Source organism: Lasioglossum baleicum, chromosome 1 (genome assembly GCF_051020765.1).
Source record: "Lasioglossum baleicum chromosome 1, iyLasBale1, whole genome shotgun sequence".
Lineage (NCBI taxonomy): Eukaryota > Metazoa > Arthropoda > Insecta > Hymenoptera > Halictidae > Lasioglossum > Lasioglossum baleicum.
This window is the reverse complement of record NC_134929.1, coordinates 22,503,689-22,525,487: the sequence shown is the minus strand read 5'-3', so window position 1 is coordinate 22,525,487 and position 21,799 is coordinate 22,503,689. Positions and strand designations below refer to the sequence as shown.

At 44.2% G+C, this 21,799-nt stretch overlaps 1 protein-coding gene across 4 annotated transcripts in view; it reads right to left on the bottom strand.

Moving 5' to 3' along the window:
• Positions 1 to 21,790, bottom strand: part of Stacl (SH3 and cysteine-rich domain-containing protein) — a 45,676-nt gene extending 23,886 nt beyond the window's left edge. For all 4 annotated transcript variants that reach the window (XM_076432737.1, XM_076432753.1, XM_076432745.1 and 1 more), the window contains exon 1: positions 21,373 to 21,790. In XM_076432737.1, the coding sequence (XP_076288852.1) occupies positions 21,373 to 21,784 (412 nt within the window). In that variant the 5' untranslated portion in view covers positions 21,785 to 21,790. The remainder of the gene's footprint in view (positions 1 to 21,372) is intronic.
• Positions 21,791 to 21,799: the final 9 nt, after the last annotated feature.

Sequence of the window (21,799 nt, the reverse complement as noted above, 5' to 3'; positions counted from 1 at the left end):
GACCTACAAGCTTGAAATCTGGTACATAGGTCCACCATAACAAACACTCAAAGGAATAATGATCAAAGTTTGAAGTTTTACACCTTAAAGGGGTTGTATCGAAAAAAAACATTACGAAATAGATACGTAGGATAGAACATAGCAACATAACATACATAAGTATGTTACTTTTTAAACCAATGGCCATAGAAGATGTTAGGTAGCGGCCAAGTTTGAATAATTTAGCCCTCCATGTAACTCTTTAAAAATTAAATAGCGTTCTTTTAAACTAATTTTTACAAACGCTTTCTTCAGTATTGCAAGAAGTATTTCTAAGCTAACGAACTTGGCTGTATTTTGTTTGATATCACAACTTTTTACGGTCATAGGAACTTGGCTCCTGTTTACAGGATGTTTCTGTTGAGTTACGTATTGCCCAAAATACATATATTAACCCCGATGTTCAATTGAATTTTCTGAAATTTGTCGTTCCTTTGATTTTATGTTGGCAAACGTGTTGAACGCGATCGAAATGATCGGATATCGGTTGTTAATGGGAGTTGTTCGTTCCCTAATTAACGCCTCTTATCAGAATCCCTCGTTAAAAGGAATTTTCAGGGCGACGCTACACGCCTCCCAAGATGGCGGCACCTTAAACGTTCCCCGACACCAATTAATCACAGACTTCGGCGCTCGTTATCGACAGCAATTAGAAATCCGCGGAGCAATCTATGAATTTTCGTCGAATTGACTTTCATTGCGCGTTTCTCCCTTGTGGGCAGAATCATTATCTCGGAAAACTTGTTTCACCCTTGTTTCACCCTTGTTTCACCCTTGTTTCACAATTTTCTTTCTCGATAGAACTTGACAGCGTACATTAAATAATATGACGCGTTACTATACTACTGTCATCGCACAGACCGTGATATAATCTTGAATCGTTCCCCGCCCACGCAAATGTCCGCAAGGACAACGACATCACCCCAACACGCCCCCCGGGCTGCGAATTCCTCGGTGCATTTCACGCGGATCCAACGAAAATGATTTCACTTGTTTTGCAAAAAGATCATTTGGCAATGGTGCCGGTTAGCGTGACAGTATCATTTCTAAATGGGGCGGAACGAACGTCATCAGTGGGTCACGGTTATCCAAAGATGAAATCATCGCTGATATCCTGTTCATTTCAAAAGTAGACGGAAAATAACTAAACCGTACGTATTTACATAAATTATGCAGCTTCCCTGGAATCACCGGGGAGTCGTAAACAATTTCCGTATCATCGTCTCGTTCATAATAAATTTATTTCATGCAACCATTTTGAGAGAACAGCAGCACATTTAAAATTGTTCTTGACGATTATGTATATCCCTTCTGGAGAAGTGCCATTCAAGCTATTTATTTAACAAACAAACTATATTTATAAATGCTAAAATTACCGATGAGTGATGAACAATTTCCATATCATAATCTAAGGCACATGCGATAAATTCGCAACAACGGGCACCGAAAATAAAATCGTACGTTTACTCGTCAGTGGCGTCAGGAACCGCTAAGACGGGGTCAATTACGTCCAGGAATAGAAAAACATTGAGGCAAGACGTTGCGTCACGGAATTAATTAAGCTTTCTTCTTTATTTTTAGCCGCGTCCGCGTAATTGAATGTCAATTCCGTGCTCGTTAACGGTCCGGGGTTGCGAAACATAATCGCCTTTGCGTTCGGCCCTCCCACTCCCCCGGTGGGCGGAGCTGCGACCACTCCGGGAGAGAAAGGGGCCTGCGTCGGCTGACGACAATCGCAAAATTTCGTTTACTTCAACTCTGTGTTCCTCCCGTGAAAAGAGATTATTGTTCCGGATATAATTTTCCCGTGCCCCCACCCCGTCATTTTATTTCAGCCGAGCGAGCGCGTTGCTATGCGAAAGTAAAGAGACGAATTGGCATTTAGGGACGGTTTATCCGGCGGCTGCTCGTGGCATCGATATTCCGGATTTATTCGGATAACGTTTTCATCATTTTTTGATCATATTCAACGGGAATCTGTTGCGCCGAAGCTCCATTCGAGAACACACAAAGCTCGACAGAATTTATTTCACGTATTTTATTACGCCTTTGTTTGAACAATTCCGTCTGCTAACGATATCACGTGCGTGCAATGCTGTGTTACTAATATGTAGTCATTAATGCACTATGTTCGTCGCTTATTTTACTAGAAATTTTTGTTTAACATTGTTCTTTGTTTAGTTCCATTCGTTAATACATTGTACACGCAGATTAATAGCAAGCACATTTATTTCCCGAATTGCGTTCATTATTTCATGTTAGGATATACATATGTACATTGTATACGTATATTCCGGCACCAGAATATCGTGTGCTTCCACGGAAATGAATAATAATCTTCAGTGACTTGTTAATCCGTAAACAAGATCATTTAAATGAATATCCACTAATTGAATTATACATTATGATTTGTTTGTAATTATGAGCGGCTGGGTTCTGTTCAGTGAACATTTTCCAACCATTAATTTATCTGTTACTTCAGCAACATTCGTGAATTCGTGAAGATTATAATATTACAACGAATTAATTGGATAGATACAATTTGTGATACTGGGATAAATCACTGTTCCAACTCGATGTTGTATTAATATAATTGTATGTATATACAATAAAAATTATAATGAAAAATCGCCAGTGAACAAGTTCGAGAATATTTGATTTTCGGTTTGGCTGCTGTTCGATACCAACATTACTTAGAATCATAGTGACTATGCTTAGCTGAAGATTTAACTGTTGGTAGATATTGCGCCCCGTGTCAGATTGATGCGGCACCAGGTGCTGGTTCCGATTGGATCGAGGTCAAGTTTGGAATTACATGGGAACAAGCCCTGAACTAACACCAGATACAACCTACAAATTACTGAAATCTCAAATCCCCTTCGACATTTTCCTTCTTCGAGGCATACTATCCGCTAACGAAGGCCCAAGATCGTTATCTTTCAAGTGTCGTGATTATTAAAATCATCTGATGTGAGAAATCGTTCAAATTTAAATTACGTAATAATTTAAATCTCTTAAGTTGGGGTATGACAATCCCACAACATGGCGGGAGAACGTCTAAATTCAAAACGTTCTAATCTTCTTCGACAGGACTAACCTGACAGGACTAATATATATATTTCTTTCAGTTGGTATTACAAAGTTCCGCAGGGCGGGGAACAATCGAAATTCAAACTATTCGTATATTCTGTCCAATAAAAAAGCATTTCTACAGCAGACCCAACGTAACAATTATTTCCAAGGGACCTCGTTCATCGCCATTTTGATTCTACATCGATCCCTACGTTTCAGGGATCAGCTAACATCAAGGAGAGCAGGGAAAAGCATCCGGGGCTCGGTTTACCTTTGCCTTTCTTCGATCAGTTGCCAGGGTTACCCAGGTAACCCGAGCCGATTTCGTTCTCGCAAAGATTTCTCTCGGCGAGACGACCCGAGTGCTTTCGTTTGCGGCTACCGTTGTTTGAATACGATCGTTGCGGATCTATCCGGTATGCACGCGTCCCGTCGTCGGTGTCATTGTTGCGACGGAATCGATTATCCCGGTGCCGCGTGAATACGTCTGCCGTGGGCCTCCAAGTGGAAATTCTCTTTGGCACCCCGCCCACGCTCTATCCACCCTTTCTTTATCCCCAACAATCTCCTCCTCGAGAATCAGACATCTTCAACAGCTAATCCGCCACTATTTCTTAAATCTAATTGTAAGCCAACCGCACTTCAAACGGTGCATGTTCTTACACGCTCTTCAGGAATTTGGGACATTCCCCCTGTGTACGAGCCGTTGTTGTTCAGTTTACTCGCTTAGTATAATTGATGATGAATTTTTGAAATAGCTAGAACGTGTTAGTTCACCAAATTTCGGAAAAATTCCGTTTAGTCTGAATTACGACAAAATAATAGAACCACCAGTAAGAAAAATGTCTAAAATGTGTTTTATGAATAGACTGCGGACCATTATGCAAAATAAAAATGTTCTGGATTGATTGTGGGAAGCAGGAATAACATAAAAATTGATTTCATCCCTTAACGACTTTGTTACATTAAAAGCAACATTAAAACATTCTTGATTTTTTAAGATCTTTTACTGTTTTATATTTCACCCAACCAATTTCTTCATAAATGCATAAAGATCCGCAGTCTCTTTATGACCATAGACTGTAAATCCTATCCCCAGCACCCCTAATTAGCCCCGATTCTAGTTCCAAATCTCCCAAGTATACACACACCCTAATTCTACAACCCCTATGGATCCAACCCCATCTTAACCACATAGACAGAGGCTGTTGCGGTAGTGTCAAGCGCAAAGAGTTTCGAGACGCGCAGCGATCGTTGTATATTTTCGTTTGAACCGGTAAACGCTGTCGAGTTAATTGATTTTCTTCGGAACCGGTATTGACAGGACCATCACGCGCCACGCAACGCCGACGTGAACAAATCTCAATACGTCCCGGACATATTCGCCATCCGACACCTTCAATTATTCGGTTGCGTGTCAATTCCAATGGGAAGCCAATCGATACTGCAGCAGAGAGCCAAGCCGGATGAGAACGCGGCCCTGGCGAATTGTCATGGATGACTGATGAATATAAAGCCGTCGTGTCAATCGGAAAGTAATTAGCGAAAGTCCTGCCGATATTTTCTATACCCGTAAGCTTTCCGATGCCATATTGCCTCCTCCGATCATCGATTTCCGTTCTTTTGCAACGTTTGTCCGCAAAGGGTTTATCCGCTGTGTCTGTTTCTTTCCTTTTCCTATGATACGGTCCATCGGAAACATCGTTTCCCGAATGCTAAATTAAATGCACAAGGGTGGGGCCACTTAAACATCTCCTCCAATTTGCCATGACTAGACTGCGGAACTTCATGCATTTATGGCTTATGAAAATGTTCAAAAAATGCTGGGGTATTAAATTCAACAGAATTTATTACGATGTTTATTTATTGTGGATCTACAAATGCTATTACCAATGAAAATAGAATTTTTCTTGGTACCACTTTCTTAAAAATTGTCCACAAAAATTGAAAATTGCATGAACATCCGCAGTGTAGTGATGACATTACAGATATTATATTTTTAATGTAACGTATCGCAAGGTGAATTCTTTGCAAATGCTATTTTCTTTTCGTAAGGTTATTTCTTTCGAAGGGTACGTTCTTAACGTAAACATGAATGGTAAGGTTGCACGAAGGTTATAGCGTGGAGGGGCCAGCTGGAATACACGAAGGTGGGGCTTTTGTTTGGAAGATTATTTTTGGAGGCCGCGGCGTGACGGCCGGCTTAGAATGGATCACCATAAAATATGATAGATGACGGGCCGATTAAAGTCGAGAGAAACGTGCTAATCCGACGCGATCACTTTCGATCCCTGACTTTTCGTCGGCGTTAAATTATCGCCAGGACACGCGAGGTCTGATATCGAGGAAACCGCTGTCCGACATGGTGTAACCGGGAAAATAAATGAAAAAAGAACCGACATCTATTCTAACCCGAGACCCATCGAATTTTTTAAACAAATTAGCAAATACAATTAATTCTCAATAGTCGAGTAAGAAAGAAATACCTCAGTATTTCCGTGGTCTGCAAGAAAAATGGAGTAGGTAATTCACGACATTCCGGAGTAGATAAACAGAACCTGGACCTCTCCTCTGAAGTGCATTTAATTAATTAAGGGAGCTCCTGGTTGTAGCACTAAAAGCCTACTTATCAAAAGACGTCGTCCGTCATGTTGGCGTTTCAAGAAAATTAAACGGAGAGACGCATTGATCAATATATAAGCACAAGCGAACCGTAAATTAATAAACAACCACCGCGTAACAAAGTGAAACCACCCCGAACCTTCATAAATCATTCGTATCTCCAAAGTCCATCAAAAATTCATGTAGAATAAAAACAGACCACGAAACCTCTGTTAAGAATAACCATTACGAAAGTGGAAATTGTAGTTGCAAATGAAATTCGGACGATATTAAAAATTTATGAAGCGATTTACAAAATGGGGCAGTGGTAGCCCCCGTCAAGATCTTTATACCCCTAATCGGTGAACTCGGTCAATATCATCGAAAAGGACGGGGGTCTGAATAGCGGAGCAACCCCTTGAATTTAATAAGCCATCCCCATTTGCTCTCTCTGCCGACATTTTGTCTGCTGACCCGATTTACCCAACTCACCCCGTCTGCTTTTGCGGCCGCGACACATCAGTGAACGCGTGTATTACCAATTAAAGAAAGTTTGCCCTCGGGGTTTCAGGGGTGGGAGGGTGGTTTACGCGAAGACTGACTGGACGAGCAGGTTAATGGCCGTTCAAAACACTAACGAGGCTAATTTCTAATCCCTGGAAAATAGACATCGACCATATTTGCCCAGCCAGAGGCGATATCGATCTCGTCGGTCGAACGAAAATTGACGTGACAGGGTTAATTGAGGAGGCGTGGCCCAGGGCTACCATGGGAATCGAAAGAACGGATCGAAACTTCTCTATAATAAATTCACCGTCCGTCCATTCCTCTGCTAATCGTATTTACCTTGCCACTGGGGACAGGCATGGGCGTGCTAGGGAATTTTCCAGGCGTTGGCACACTTGGCGAACGGTGTTCAAATTGAACTGTTAAATTAACAGCTTCTAGATCCGCTTGGTTCTGCAGATCTAAACAATTATTGTTGATCATTCTATAAATGCTTGTTTTTTCAGAAAATTCAGTTAGGGTGGATGGGACACCACGATACTCAGAAATGCTTAATCGGTTTCTAACGAGCATAACAGATCTCGATTTACGTCGAGGAATGTAAATTCCCCGTGTCTGGGAATCGCAGCAGTCGTACACTTGAACTCTGGCCAGGGTTTGCCTAATCGCCGACGCGAGTGCCTCGCAGTGGCCATGAATTGTTTATGGCACCTGTTTCGGGTGGACTGACACGTGACTCGCTAAGCAGCTGTCCAGAATATTTACCCCACATTCTCGAGCATCGTTAAACCGAATCGAACGAATAGCTAATAAATTAGGAACCTAACGATCCCGTTAATACTCGATTTTATTATAGTTCCGAATTTTTCCCCTCTGTTTTATTGCAGGGGCAATCTGGAGGGGCAAAAAATTCCAACAAAACTGTTTAGCGTACGACCGAATTGATACACCAATAAACAATCTCCATTTATCTCTAGAATTCTATATTTATTTCTAAAAAATTGACGAAGTTCGAGAATTACATTAATATTCAGTACATTAATATTCAGCCAGCGCAGCCAAGCGCGGGAGAAGTTGTTCAAATTCAAATCCCGCGTCTCCCCGACCCCGTTCATTTTTCTCGTTCGGACAGTAACTAATTAACCTCGCATCGGACACCTGCGTTTAATTAACTCGGACAACAGCGGTTTGAACGTAAACGACCATTGAACCGTTAAGAAATTTCGAACTTCATTAAAAGTCGGTAAAGAGTTCCGAGCGCGTAGCCTCAAAGTTCCGAAAAGGTTCGGCAGGTCGGCCAACGTGTCTCGAACAGCTACTACACCGTGAACTTTATAATTCATCGACGATTGGGGATTTGCTGGAACCGATCAAATTGTATCCTGGCCTTGGAGCGAAGACCAACGGGAACCGAAGAAGTAAATTCGCAAGGCTGACAAGCAACTCTGTCTGTTCAGAGGTCCCGAGAACCCTGTGGGATTAGACGTTTGGGCGTTTTGTTATAATTAAATACCCGAGGATCATACGAAGGACAGCAGGGACAGGGATAAGCCCTGCTTGACAGGGAAGGGTCTGGAAATTTCTCAAACGACCAGATCAATCAGAGACGCGATGCTTAGGGGACATGGGGATTTCATATGGACAAGTTTAGGAGATATGTCCCGTTTGATAACTTCAACAAACTCATTTTTATTTAACCCCTTTGAAGACGCTGACATGTGAGGGGAATTTTTCCCGATGGACAGATTCTCAAGCAACTCGGGGGAGGAAAGGTCAATCGTCTATTTACACTGCGCATTATTATAAAGACTAATGGGGCTCCATTAATGCTGCTGCTAGCGAGGGTAGACAGAGTAATTATCGTGCCATTAAACTTCCGTATAATTTTCCCAGCCCCTTTCGCAGGCGTTCTCTTCCTCTGTACTATAGCTAGCAGCGTGCAAAGCCCCTGCATCACTTAACATATTAGCATTCGTAGACACAACCTTACTTCGCAATACCGCGGGCTCGGAATCAGTGCACGATCACGGTTACCGAATCGATTCGGTTCCGTTCGCGCACTGGTTTATTGAAACAGCTCCGCTTCGTGTAACTTCCAAAGACTTCTCTTGAATAAACGCTATCAGAAGTGCTCCATCATGCTTCGGACGTGTGTGCACAGGGCCGTGCAAGCTTGCGTCAAGTTTCATTGTATTTTACAGCGAAGGGAAAAAGCTTCCTATCGTTTATCTATACATTTTAAAGTAGTACTAAATTCACAAGTTAGACACGACTAGAAAAATTTGTCTTTAAATTCGATACTTAAGTGGTTGAGCAAGAGTTTGTCATCGTATTATGCTCAAATTATTAGTTGTTACGCACACAACCGAGAGTGACGGTGTCGGAGAGATTAGACCAAGTATACATACATATTTAAGGCTTTAGCAGACCTACAGGTGGTCTGACGACACCCGACGCTAATAGAAATGTTACACAGTAAGATTTGAATCATTAAAGGAGTCCGTAGACGTTCAATAATATTGTCAATGTAGCTATCAATACGGCGCACAGTGGGTTGAATCGCGAAAAACACGGACAAAAATCATGATTACAAAAAATGCATTTTTGAAGCTACTTCCAAGTTCAAATGAATATAAAAATGGTACAGTTTTATAGATTTTGAGGTGTTGAATTCAAATTAATAATTAGATTTTGCTTAATTCCAAATCCATAGAAATGATATACGGTTTTTTAGACATTGTTTTCTCGAATTTAGACGTAAATATTATTAATTATTTTATTATTTTAATAATACTATATTTCTAAATTATTATATATTAAATTCGGTATAATTTACTTGATGTTAATCGCCGGATCCTGTTATTTCCTTATATTATTATATATTAACTTCAAAATTGTTGGAAAAATCTTTAAATTGAAGATGTAGAGAAATAACATTCAATTTAGTTTCTATTTCTTGCAATCGATGTAGACAATTTTTATTTTTCGCGAGAAATCTTGCACCAATCTCAAAAAGATTGTTAGTTTTAAAAGGAGTCCACTTAATTGTGCACCCCCGACTGTAGATCTGTAGAAAATATGATAAGGTGTCCGCAATTAGGATGTCCACAAAGTTCTGTACACGTTCGGGTCCTCCAAAAGCCCGCGGTGCTAACCAACTAGAAACTCTGTCCAGAGTTCTAGGTCTCCGTAAATTATCCTCTACACAGAAACTTTTGCGCCAGTCACAGGTGACCTAGAACTGTTCGCGGATCGGTACAAGTCCGCATAAGTAGCAATACTGTACAGCTTGTTGGAAGTTAGCCTTTACACGTGTCTTCCGTGATCTAGAGTCAATGCGAGGTCGCTAAGTCCGCATAAGTCCGCCTAAGAACTTAGTGTGACACCCCAAAGCCTGTCCGTGTCTTCTATAGACATTAATGTTAAAATCTTTTTACACCACCCCCTCCCCATGGCTACCAACTTGAAACATCAAACAAACCTGTAATAAATCAACACGATCTAAAACCTAGATTTTAAAGAATTTAGCTCGGTTAAAAATGACTCGATGCCGCTACTCCAGCCAGCATAAATCAGATATCCTAAGCCCGTTTCAGGGACAACTATCGTTTCCGGCTAGCCCCCAGCGGCCAATGAGAATTTCGTCATGCCATCTATAATTATTGTCTCCGTCACGACACACCCGTAGGCGTGTTTCGTCCCCACGACAATATCAAGGATGAGGCACGACAGCTTTCGGCTAAAATTACCCGGCAACGATTGCAACCACGGCCAGAAGCTCGAACAGTCGATCCCTGATCGAATTTCTAGCTACCCTGCAGCCAATTAATCGCAGACCTAGCCTGCAATCCTGACAGATGAACACTCTCTCTCTCTCTCTCACTCTCTCTCTCTCTCTCTAGGTAGAACACCATTCTCGCATCCAATTTCTATTGTTGATATCCCTGTACGATTCCCCATTCAATTCTATACAACACTGCAGACTTCTTCTTGGATTTGAATGATCATGAAAAGAGTTGTAATTATATCTATGAATAAAAATAAAAAACCGTGCCGGGTTACCAACGTAGTATTTCCAGACGAAGGGAAATCAGGAACTTACGCGTGAAACTTCGAAAATACAACCTCTGTACAGACTGCCACTGATTAAAACCATAAAATACCGACTTTCTCGAAGTTTTCATCCCCGGGACATCCCCGCCGGTCGTTGCAAGGCGGGTACTTCAAACTGTATTCAGTGAATCGGTCCGCAGGCTGGTCACAATAAATTTTTCAGGCGTTTCTACGGGGAGCTAATGAATAATAAATGAAACGAACGTAGTATATCGCGTAGGAGATAAAGCGAGGCCACGTCGCGCGCGTTCGCAACGATCGTATGTCCCCGAAAAAATACGGGGATCGCGAAGGAAAGTAAATAGAGAATGCTCCCCAGGGGAGTAATGCGCGATGAAGTATCGTCTTTTCCGGTTCCTCGGTCGGAATTCAATTCAATTGAAAATTCGACCAACCCCACCGGTGAGAGGGGGATCGAGTTCGAAAGGCGAAGAATTTCTACGGGGATCCACTCTCTCTCTCTCTGTAATCGTAACGAAATTTCCACGTCGCCGCCCCGTCAAATGATACCTGTTACCGCGGTCAATTGATTTATCAGCGACCACCGGCGACCGTAATGGTATTATTTAATGACGTTATTTCGCCGTACCGTTTAATCGAGTTTCCATGTAAGCTGAAACCCCGTCGCGGTCTCGCGCGTCCGCGGCTTCCGGCCCGGGATCGCCATTTTTAGAAGCAGTCAGCAATTTGTCGACGTTTCCACGGCTATTCCCTAGTTAATTGACAAATCGCTCGTCGTTCGTGCACGTTCAGGAAGACGTTTGAACTTGCACAAAATTTCTTAAATAAAAATAGTTTTGAGGTACGTATTATTCTTCGAGTGGGAAGTATTTCAATATTCTCAGCTAAAATCGATTTAAACATCTTGACATTCGCAGATGCTCTTCAAATGTGTCCAGAGGGATTTTTCACGCAGAATTACGGCCAGTAAAAGGCCCCGAATATTACCATCAAGCCCTTAGAGACATCTGAATACAATACGGCGAACAAGCTGGCAACCCCCGAGACACTTTGACCAGCCATTTCCTTGTTCCGTCCCGTTGCCCACCGATGCTTTCAGAGTCGGTCTCGCGACGATTACGTTTGCGATTTCATAGACGTCCGCGGCCGTTAAAGTGGTTGTAAAATTGCCGACAATAACGAGGCACCACGGCCAGAACTTTTTAACGATCCCACGCCAACGGCGAACAGTTCCAACCCACCCCTCGATGATAACGCATTCACGAATCGAGATCGAACGAGATCCTCGACGACTGCTCGATAAGGGACCCTGTGTCGGGCTCGTAAATGTTCATCGATCCGTGAACGATAATGGCGATAGCAATTAAGCGGTATTTCACGGCAGTCCTTTTCCCCCAGCGATCGATTTCCATCGAACGACGACTCGTCGAACAAACGCGTCCGCCCGGAAATTACTGGGACACGATCGAAACCGCCGTTAATCGAATTGACGAAGGTCTGAAATTTCACTAGACCAACCAGGAAAGTCCCGAAATAAAGTTAAACGCGGGAAATTTCAGGTTCCTAGGTTGTCTAGGGGCTTTCCAAGAGTTATGAGCTGATCGACGGGACGCGAACAGCTTTATCAGAGCTGCGACGATCTACAGCAAACTTTCGGGGTTCGCAAATACCCCGAGACACCTGTGGAGGGCTTCGGGAACCGCCGTTGATCTCGGACTTCTCGGGGAGCTAATTTCTCAGAGGGTCTCCGAGTTTTCAGATACTTCCGAGCTGACGTCGGCAATCTCAAAACGTAGATCGAGGAAGTTAAACATCCCCGAGATGAAGTCGGGGAAGGAAGTTTCTCATAGTTCCTTGCGAGCTATTGAGGCTCCTACCCCAGCTTCTCGATTTAAAGATACCGGGCTGCGAGTGGAGATTACTTCAGAAGCGTTCGAGCATACAGTACCTCTCTCTCTCTCTCTCTGTCTGCGACGGGCTGCTTCCAGGTGTTTGCAGGCCCTAGGCTCCTCCGCAGTCGACCCGCGTCCGCTTTCCCCCTTTTTAAGTTCATGCTCTGCCAAATTGGTGACCTGCTTCCTTTGGCATTTTCCTGGGTTTGCTACCTCTGTAATCTGGAGGACACCCGAAGCCTTTGATGGGGTGTTTTAGGGACATTCTTTTCGTTCAGTCCTGCTCCCAGAGTCCTGTAATCTTCTAGCTGATCAGGTTCGTTGCTCGATAAGCATTGTCATCTCCTTCTTTTGCTACAGCTTGGTTTTGAAGGTCCTACAGTTCGCTACCCACCGAGAATTATTACTATACTGACCTCCTGGACCCTCTTCTGCTCCTACACACATTTCCAAGTCCTCTAATCTACTATCTGATGGTTTTTTGTTAACAAACATGTTTTTGCTGCTGCTACAATGTACCACCTCGTCAGGTTAATTTCCGGAGTGACCCAGTCACCTTCCGCCCTTTATCCGTCTTATTCTCACGAGCCCTGTAATTCGCTGCAATCAGGACCAATGCTTAACTTCACCTGCTGACCTTTCGATTTTGTTTTCCTTTTTGTTTTCCTGGTCGATCGTTCCAAACCGACCCGGTGACATTTCACTTTTGATTCGTACTACCTATGCTGACTGCACAAATTTTTGGAAGAACTAGCAGGAAGGTTACGGTTGAATAAAACAGCCCGAAGCCCAATCTCGCTAATGGGTTTTTGAATATTTATAATGCTCGAGATTATACGCTCGAGAACGAACCTCGAGACCTTAAAGAACTATCGATTCATCAAGAGAAGGTTGGTCCAACGTTCCTTAAAAAATCGATGACTGTTCCCGCCATTGACAAAAAATCAATTGATCACCCAACCTCGTCCCACGCCCCCTCAAAAAAATTGCCAAGGACCTGTCCCTTAAAAAGATGACTCCGCAAACACAGCCGGTACAAGTACTCAGCTAGCTCATCCAGGTGTCAGTGCACCCCTCGGGCTCTGCTAAATGTCTGAAACCTCTCACGTACCTAGAGACACTCGTCACAATAGCAATCCCTCTATCCCCGAGTCCTCACTCATTATTCTTCTAGATCCCCTGGTCTCTGCTCGACTCCCACGCGAACCTTTGATATCAAATACAACAGGCAGGTTGCCAGGGGTGGTTAAGGGGAACGGTCTAGGCACCATGCGACTGGTAGCACCATCCCCCTATCAAGATGAACTATATCCATAATACATGGCGGTCGCGTGGCGGACGTTGAGATGGGGACTGTTTGGTGCGCTGGATGGGGGTGGCTGGGACGTGGAGGGAAAAATTGAGCAAAAGTTGAAGGAGAGGGTGTGGGGGAACGCGACGGAAAAGCGTGTAACTCGGGGAAAGGTGTTTCAGTCAGGGGCTGACCTGAATTCAGGTGGGCTGAATCAATACCCGGCGCTCGTTCACCTCACTGTTACCGTGGCAACCAGACTCCTTTATTAAGTATAACCTGTGTGCACCGTTTCCTGCGTTCCCAAAAGCACAAAACACACGTACACACCTGTGTCCCGCTACCTGTGTGCCAACATGCCGGAATACCTTGTGTGTGTGCCTCGAAGGTGAGAGCGTTCGAGGAGAGGACGAAACGACAAGGTTCGCTAGATTCGACCGGCCTTGGCACACGGACGATGAACCGACACGGCCCGGTGCCAGGTTTCAGGAAGAGGCGGGCCTGGCCTTGGTGTTCGGTTTCACCCTTGCCGGCCGCCACGATTCGAGGTCTTTTAGAGACATTCGTTACTTTCCCTGGTTCGACGACCCGGCCGTCTGACCGGCTCTGACGGGCTAGGTGAGACAAGGGACGATTGGCAGGGTTCACGGGGTTTCGTACGGGGACGGTGGTGCTCGAAATTGTTGCGGATGGTCTGTTCGGGCCTGTCTTTCACAGGCTAATAATTACATTTCAGGTTCAGCATGAGACGATCGTGAAGAGAATAAAAATTATTCTACAATGTTATACATATGTACTTGTCGATGACATATTGGTAAATCATATTATGAATTTAAATCATGCTATATGAATATCGCGTCAGGGTCTACCTCTCAAATTACACTAATATCAATTTTCCCAGAGCAGTATAATAAACAATAGAAAAATTCATATTCGGCAGGAGGGTGACGTGAAGGGAGATTGAGTAGGCGCGTAGGGAATAGTAGGGAGGTTTTAGAGGGTTGAAAATTGTTGCGGATAGTGTGTTAGGATCTGTCTTTCATAACAGAGTAATTTAAACTTTTCAGGTCCAGCCCAAAACGGCATGAAAAAAGTTGTGTTTGATATAAGGGTAGTTATTGACCTGCAAATGGGTTCGCGTTACGACCACCATGAAAAATTGCAATAAATGCCATCACGACAGAGAAGACCATCTTTTGAGAATTTACAATATCGTGGAGATGTCTGCTTCCTGTGTACCTCATCTCGACATTGTATCTTCCGAGCTACTTGGCCTGTCTCTTGACCCTTGGTTTTTTCTTAGACGACCTGAAGAGCTGGCTGGAGGGTCCAGCTAGGAGCAGACGCTCCCAACGGAACAAACTCGGTGAAAAAAGTACCATTTACAGAAATATTCGTACCAACTGTCTCATTTATATGAAAAGTATAAAACAAGCCTGGTCACACTGTGACTGTGAATATCGCACAGAATCTAGGAATAATATTCCACGGATGATCTCTAAATTTTCACGCTTTCATGACGGCCATAAAGGGAGTCAATTTACATTGCGTCTAACTCTCGTGAAATCCTACTACACATTGCTGGGCATATTAATGCTGGAATATCAAAGTCAATGAAACTGCAGCTTGTTAGTCAGTCCGCAACGGAAACAGAACATACTCCATTCTGAATTTTAATTAGAGTAACGTTTAATTCAGAAGCGTGAACTGTAAACGCCCTAGGGATTTTTATTTTAACACGTCGTTTCTCGTTGCTTTAACCATCTCTGCTTTACTCGACCTCGCATTCGGTTGAATTGAATTTTATATAGTGCTTTGACACCTTCTACACAGTTCCCATTGAGCCCATCTCTTCAGAGATGTTTATGATCCTGCCCCTCCGGCGACGCAACCTCAACTTTATGTTCTTAACCCTCAAAGAACTATGACACACTGTCATAAAGTGCTTTTATATGTTATTTCTCTTTGAAAATCTTCCCAGGCGCAAGAGAACGATGTTGGAACATTTTCCGGACTTTAATTAAATTTTATCTAGGAGACACTAAAACAGTTGCCAACTGCAAGGTTACTAAGAAAAATCTTTCCGGATTCGAGAGAACGGTGAGAAGTTCTTTGAACTTTTAAGAATTCGCAGTTATTCAGTTGTACGGACAAATTCGAATTTCGAACGGTCTAGTGAGTTTTTGGCCAGCCTGTACGCCGATCTCCGTGGGAGCAGAGCAGCCAACTGTTGGAAATAGACACAGGCCAGGAGATGGGACAGTCTTCAAGCTCAGTCACGAAGAAGAGCAATTTTCTAGTCGATTTCCGTCTTCCCAAGAAAACCAATTTCTATTTCCCCCATTGACGTACCCCTCTCAGCAAGTCCCTCAGCATTAGCTTCGAGTTGGCCTTTACCTATTCACAAGCAGCTAGCGTGAAGTCCTCGATCAAAGGTAATAGTTCCTACATTAAGTAACTATCCCCTGCAGCACATCTCCCGAAGAGCATTTACGGAACCGTGTCTTTTCCTTTTTCGAAAAGTTACTAGGAGTTATGACCACGTTGCGCGGCCGATATCGCGACGATAAATGGCTGCCTGACATTATGGCGAGCGTTGCAAAGTTGCAAGTTCCCGCGGCCGGCGTTGAAGTTGCATTACGAAACTCTCCAGGTGCACCGCGCCGCGCCGCGCCGCGGCGTGCCGGCAGAGTTTAACTCGATTCTACACGCCGTTGCTCATGCTATTTGTCGTCCCGAGGAGATTATGTTGCGCGACAGGTGCTACGGTGTCTTTCTAGCGGATACACTCGACGCTAACCTAGCCTTACCGCTGGATTCCATGGGGAAACTTTTCGTTAATAACGTTCCTCAAAACGGGACGCTGAACAATGCAACTTTGCGAACTTGTTTGAGGGGATTTAGGGAGAGAAAATCTGAGGGCCCGAGACCATCAGACTCGGGAAAACAACAGTGTATCAAAGCCACCGTTTAAATCCTTGAACGCGATGATTCTTGAGCTGCAAATCGATCCAGGTCGACGATTCTCAATTCCGAGTTGACATTTTGCTGTATCTGCTAATTAAATATCCACCGACGTCGAAAGCGGACAGAAAAGGGTGAGGGAACGGGTCGCGACCAATGAAAGGGACGACCCGGCGCCAATGATCTGAATAAGCATCCAGGTCACCACACGTGACAGCCAGAAGATTGTTTGGACCGGGCGCGCACCCGCTGCACCGCGGGGGCTGTTAAACTGAATCCACGCCAGGCGGAAAGCTCTATTTATACCGCGGTAACGAGGTCTTCGATGTAATCTTGCGAAACGCTCCGGGGAGAATTCGTTTCCTCGTGAGGGAGCATGCACACCGTGATTCGCGACTCGGCTTTCTCTCTCTCTCCCTCTCTCTGTTCGAGACTCCGCGGAAATCGGTTTGCATCCGCCTCACTGACGCCTCGCTGTTTTGCTGGATGCCGAGACTGGTCTCAGCCAGAACATTGGATGCTCACAATGTAGTTTTAGGACCGGGAGTATTTGAACCAGTGCCGAGACTGTTTGTCGGAACTTGGGAGAGCGAGAAGTTGACACTGCTAAGATTCAGACTATTTACAGTTCTATTTGACTATATAAATAGTTGAGTCTGTGTTGAACGATCACCATACTTTTGGTATTAGCCCTTGTTCGCCTCATAAAAATAGAGAAAATAAAATATAAAATTTTTGAGAGGGTGAATTCGCGGTGCAAAACCAATAATAAAAATGTCCCTCGATCTACAAAAGTGCAACGTGCATGTTGCACATGAAAAAGTGAGCAAAAAGCCGGTGAAATAAAATGTGCAGCCACGTCGAGTAACAATATAAAAATGGCGGTATTAATTTAGAAAATTGCCCGGTTCAATTTGCCGCCAACAGAAACATTTTCATGTCCATCGGGGGTTTCCCCGAAATGTCGCAGGGACCTGGGCGTTCCGGCAGCGATTCGCGAAAAATTGTTTCGTTCGAGCGCAATCGACTGACGTCTGTCGCCGTTTGTGAAGACAGGCAGAGAGGCAAAACGATCGTTCGAGCGTACACAGAGGGAAAGACAAACGGGGCGAGAGAAACAGCACGGAATTGTTACCACGGGGGGAAAAAATAAAATGCAATAACGCGAAACGTTCGTGGAAAATGGACTGTCGGTCGCGTGACATGTATTTGTGTCACCGGGACACACCGTGACACCGCGTTTTTTATCGCGAGTAATCATTGCTCCTTCCTCTCTCCCTCTCATTCTTCTTCTCCCTCTCCGTCCCTCGGTGGTCGTAGTTTGTCCACCGCGCGATTACTTCGAAATTATGGCGCCTAACTCGCGTACAATTTCCCGGCAATTTGTTCCTGAACGCGGATCACAATTTCGCGGGGACTATTAAGTAACCGGCGTTCAAAATAAACGAATTGTTCCTTACAACTGCCAGTTCACCGAGTCGTTTCCTTCGAGAGTTCGTATTACAATTGCTTGATGAATTTGCGGGGTTTTCAGATAATAATACCGCCACAGAAAGTAGAGTACAACAAAGATTCTAATCACCACCAGAAAACAGAGGGTTAAAACCACCCGGATAGGGCTGACAGAACCGGTCTTTATCGGCCAATGAAAATTTGCCAATTCATTATCTCGATCCCGGTGTGTAAGATCGATCTCGACGAAGGTTAATCAGTTCGACGTTTCGGGGTGGCGAGCAGGGATAAAATCGCTGCCGACAGAGACCGATGACGGAAGGACTCCGGCAACCCCTATTTCCCGGAATAATTAATCTTCGTGGGGTCCTGATTGGACTCGAAGGAAACTCGCCGGGAAAAACACCTGGCTACGGCCCGAGAAAAATTCCTCCCCTTTATTTATTTATCAGAGGCGAAAAATTCGATGTTCAATCTTCCCTCTTCTAAATAATACGTGGCATCGTACTACGGTATTCATTGGTGTTCGCGATATATGGCACTAAACACATACTGTATTTAATATAGAGAGATTTTTTGATTAAATGATTCGCCATATTCGAATGTTAATATTTAGAACTTCTAAGGATTTCTAAAATCTCAACCTACATACCAGTGACAGATTCGTCCGGAAAAATCCAATAAAGCGATCACGTCCGAAAATGTCCATTAATAATAAACGCATGCGAGTTTTGGCTCGGCATGCTGTTCCAAATTTCCAGAAGAAATATTTTATCGACCTTCCGCCATGAATCAGCGGCGGATATTAAAGTATCGCCTGCGATTCTCGGAACGATATCACGAGGAAAGGTTCCTCGGATTCTGGTATAACAGAAACAGAGTGGTCGCCAGAGAGCGGAAACGACGCGAGCTTCGACCGGAAGAGGAGACGTTTTGGCACCGGTTACCACTGCCAAAAAGCCGGTGCCATAACGTCCGAACTTTTTATCGTGATTTTAATGTACGGCGCTCGGGATTTTCGCGACGCTTGTAAACGATAAATTCGCGGGGAAACGAGAGCTGGCCGAGGCTGTAAGGACGCCGCCACGCCGGAACGGTGAAATAGTAATCCCGGGACCACGCTGGCATGGCGTAGACTGTAGACACTGTCGCCGTGAGAGCAATTCAGGGGTCGTGGAACCCATTCGGGAATTTATGCTAGGCGGCGATCAAACTTTCAAAACACCAGCAAGCTCGTCAGTTCGACGGAACTGCCCTAGCAGGAGAGCATCCGGATCCTCCGCGACATAACGATTTAATCAAATCTTCTAGAAGGACACCATGCGGTCATTTAATTTTTAATTTTAGTGGATGTGGTGGTAAATTATTAGGTCGTTCGGAAAGTCATTTCGTTTTTCGTGTAGAGATGGCGTTACTTCCATTTGTTATTACTAGACTGCGGATCTTTATGCATTTATGAAGAAATTGTTCGGGTGAAATATATGTAGAACAGTAAAGGATTAGAAAAATTTAAGAATATTGTAATGTTGTTCTCAATGTAACAAAGTCATTAAGGGATGAAATAAATCTTTATTTCATTCCTGCTCCCCCCAATCGACGCAGAACATTTTTATTTTGCATCAAGATCCGCAGTCTAATTATTACTGAACCTTATTTTAAACTGCCCAAAACAATTCCTGTACTATCAAATGTTCCCAAAGGGATGAAGAGATTCGCCCGCCAGAGGATAGCGCGCGTTTCGACAAGAGAAGCAGCCAAGTGGCTCGTTCGAGGGCGGTCTCGGTGGTGAGTTACAGCACCGGAGCACGAAACCTGGACGCACATTACAGAATAGAGCGTTACACCCTGTTCCACCGCGGTGAAATAATAAACAACAGGGTGTCCTAAACGTACAGCGTTACCAGCTACTAAATAAGAGGGGAAACAGCCTTTAATCACGAAAGGCGCGTGCACGCGGGGACCTTTGACCATGGCACGTGTAATCAGGCTCGACTACTCTGTTTGTGTGACGAGGTAATTGGACGCTCTTGTAGAACGGTTAAAAAGAGATACTTCAAATACCAGCGAAAAGACGTGTGCAAGCAAAATCGAGCTTGAAAATAAGAATACAACATTGAAATCGAGCAGCAATTATCCACTTGTATAATTTCGAGTACGTATTTATAATCAGGTGTTTTATTTAGCGGATATATCGGTTTTAATCAGTTCAGGATTACAGGGGGGAAAAGTTGTGCGGTGGGAAGGTCGGCCTTCCTGACAGAGCCCATCCGTTGTTGGCGAACCACAATAAACCCCTCTTGAATTGCGTATTGTGTCTGCGTGCTGTTTATACCATGTACGCGCGCACGAGGGTGCATTAGCCAGCGTCCATACGTTACAGTGGCAAAGACAGGAGAGAAAAGCTTGCACTATTTACGTTATGGAAATTTATTGAAATCAGGGGTCACCCTTACGTGGACAAGTGCCTTTGGAAAGTACTTGCAAACAGGTGACCTCGCTTCTGCGGGATCATAAAACCGTGAAACCAGCAGTCACGCCCAGGGATCATGCTCCGATTAATGAACGAGTAGACTGCGAATTATCAAATTCAAAAGACAGCAAACCAAAACGAAACGAGAATTGAAAATACATAATTAAATCATTAAATCGTACTCAGTTTTAGCAATAGCATAGAAGCGCGCGTATAGCATTCTACCCTGGACGACAAAGTCTATTTAATCCCTAACACCGTAAGCCTTTGAGACGCGCTACGAGGTACAATATTCGCTGTTTTCCATATAGTTCCGCGTCCTATTCTCTCGCAACAGAATTCCCATACTTCCTTTTCTGTCTCGCGGCCTACGACCTTCCACTTCTCAACCCTTGTAACGTAAAGTCACCGGAATCCTATAGCGAGCTACCTGTGGATGCCTTACAGACGAGTCATAGGGCTGAAACTTGGTAGAACAGGTTCTGGGAAATTATTCACCAAGTAGTATAAATCCCATTGAGAAATCAACGGCTGGTTTATTTCTGGAGATACATATGCCGCTTATTTATTTTTAGCACTTGATCCTGTAGGATTTCCGAGATAAAAGCATATCCGTGCACCCCTTTGGGCCAACGGCTACCTGTGTATCAAGTTTCAATTTTCTATGCCTTCTGTGTTTTATTATTAGACTGCGGATCTTTATGCAAAATAGAAAATGTTTGCATTGATTGCCAGACACAGGAGCCACATAAAAATTTCATTCTTCTTTTAATTATCTTATTAAGGTGAAACTAATATGCACTGGTGGCCTTAAATCTTTTTAATACCTCCACTGTTTTAAACTGTACGAGCCCATTTTTGTTATGAATGCATAAAATCCGCAGTCTATTTATTATAAATCGAGTTTTTGGACCAATTTCTTCATCTTCGCGGATCACTTCAGGGGTTATTCCCTGATCCCAGGACCATCCGATGGTCGATAGACAAGAAAATAGAACCGAAAGACTCACCAGTCTGCACGAGCTTGAGTGTGGCGGCATTGTGCTGCTTGAGTGGCTCGTTGAGCGCGGGCTGCGTGACGTCCTTGAAAGGATTGGCGGCGGCGGCGGCGGCGGCGTCGTCGCCGGTGCCCCGACTGTTTTGCATAGTCCTGGCGTCCTGTGCACGAGTGTCCTTCTTGTTCCGAGGTCCACTGCCTCGTCGTGCGCCTCTTCTTCGTGTCGCGGCTCGATCGCCGAATCTCCTCTTCCCCTTCTTCCTCCAACGATTCTCCTCCTCGATTCGCTCGGCTCGATCAGTAACGGCGATCAAGTGGATCCGACAATAGCTAGGCCGGCGTTCGCCAGTCAACACCGGGATGGGATCGTGATCGGGATTCTCATAGAAACGCAGCAGCTCGTCCGCCGGGTAAATGACGTACATGCCCAGCCGATGATG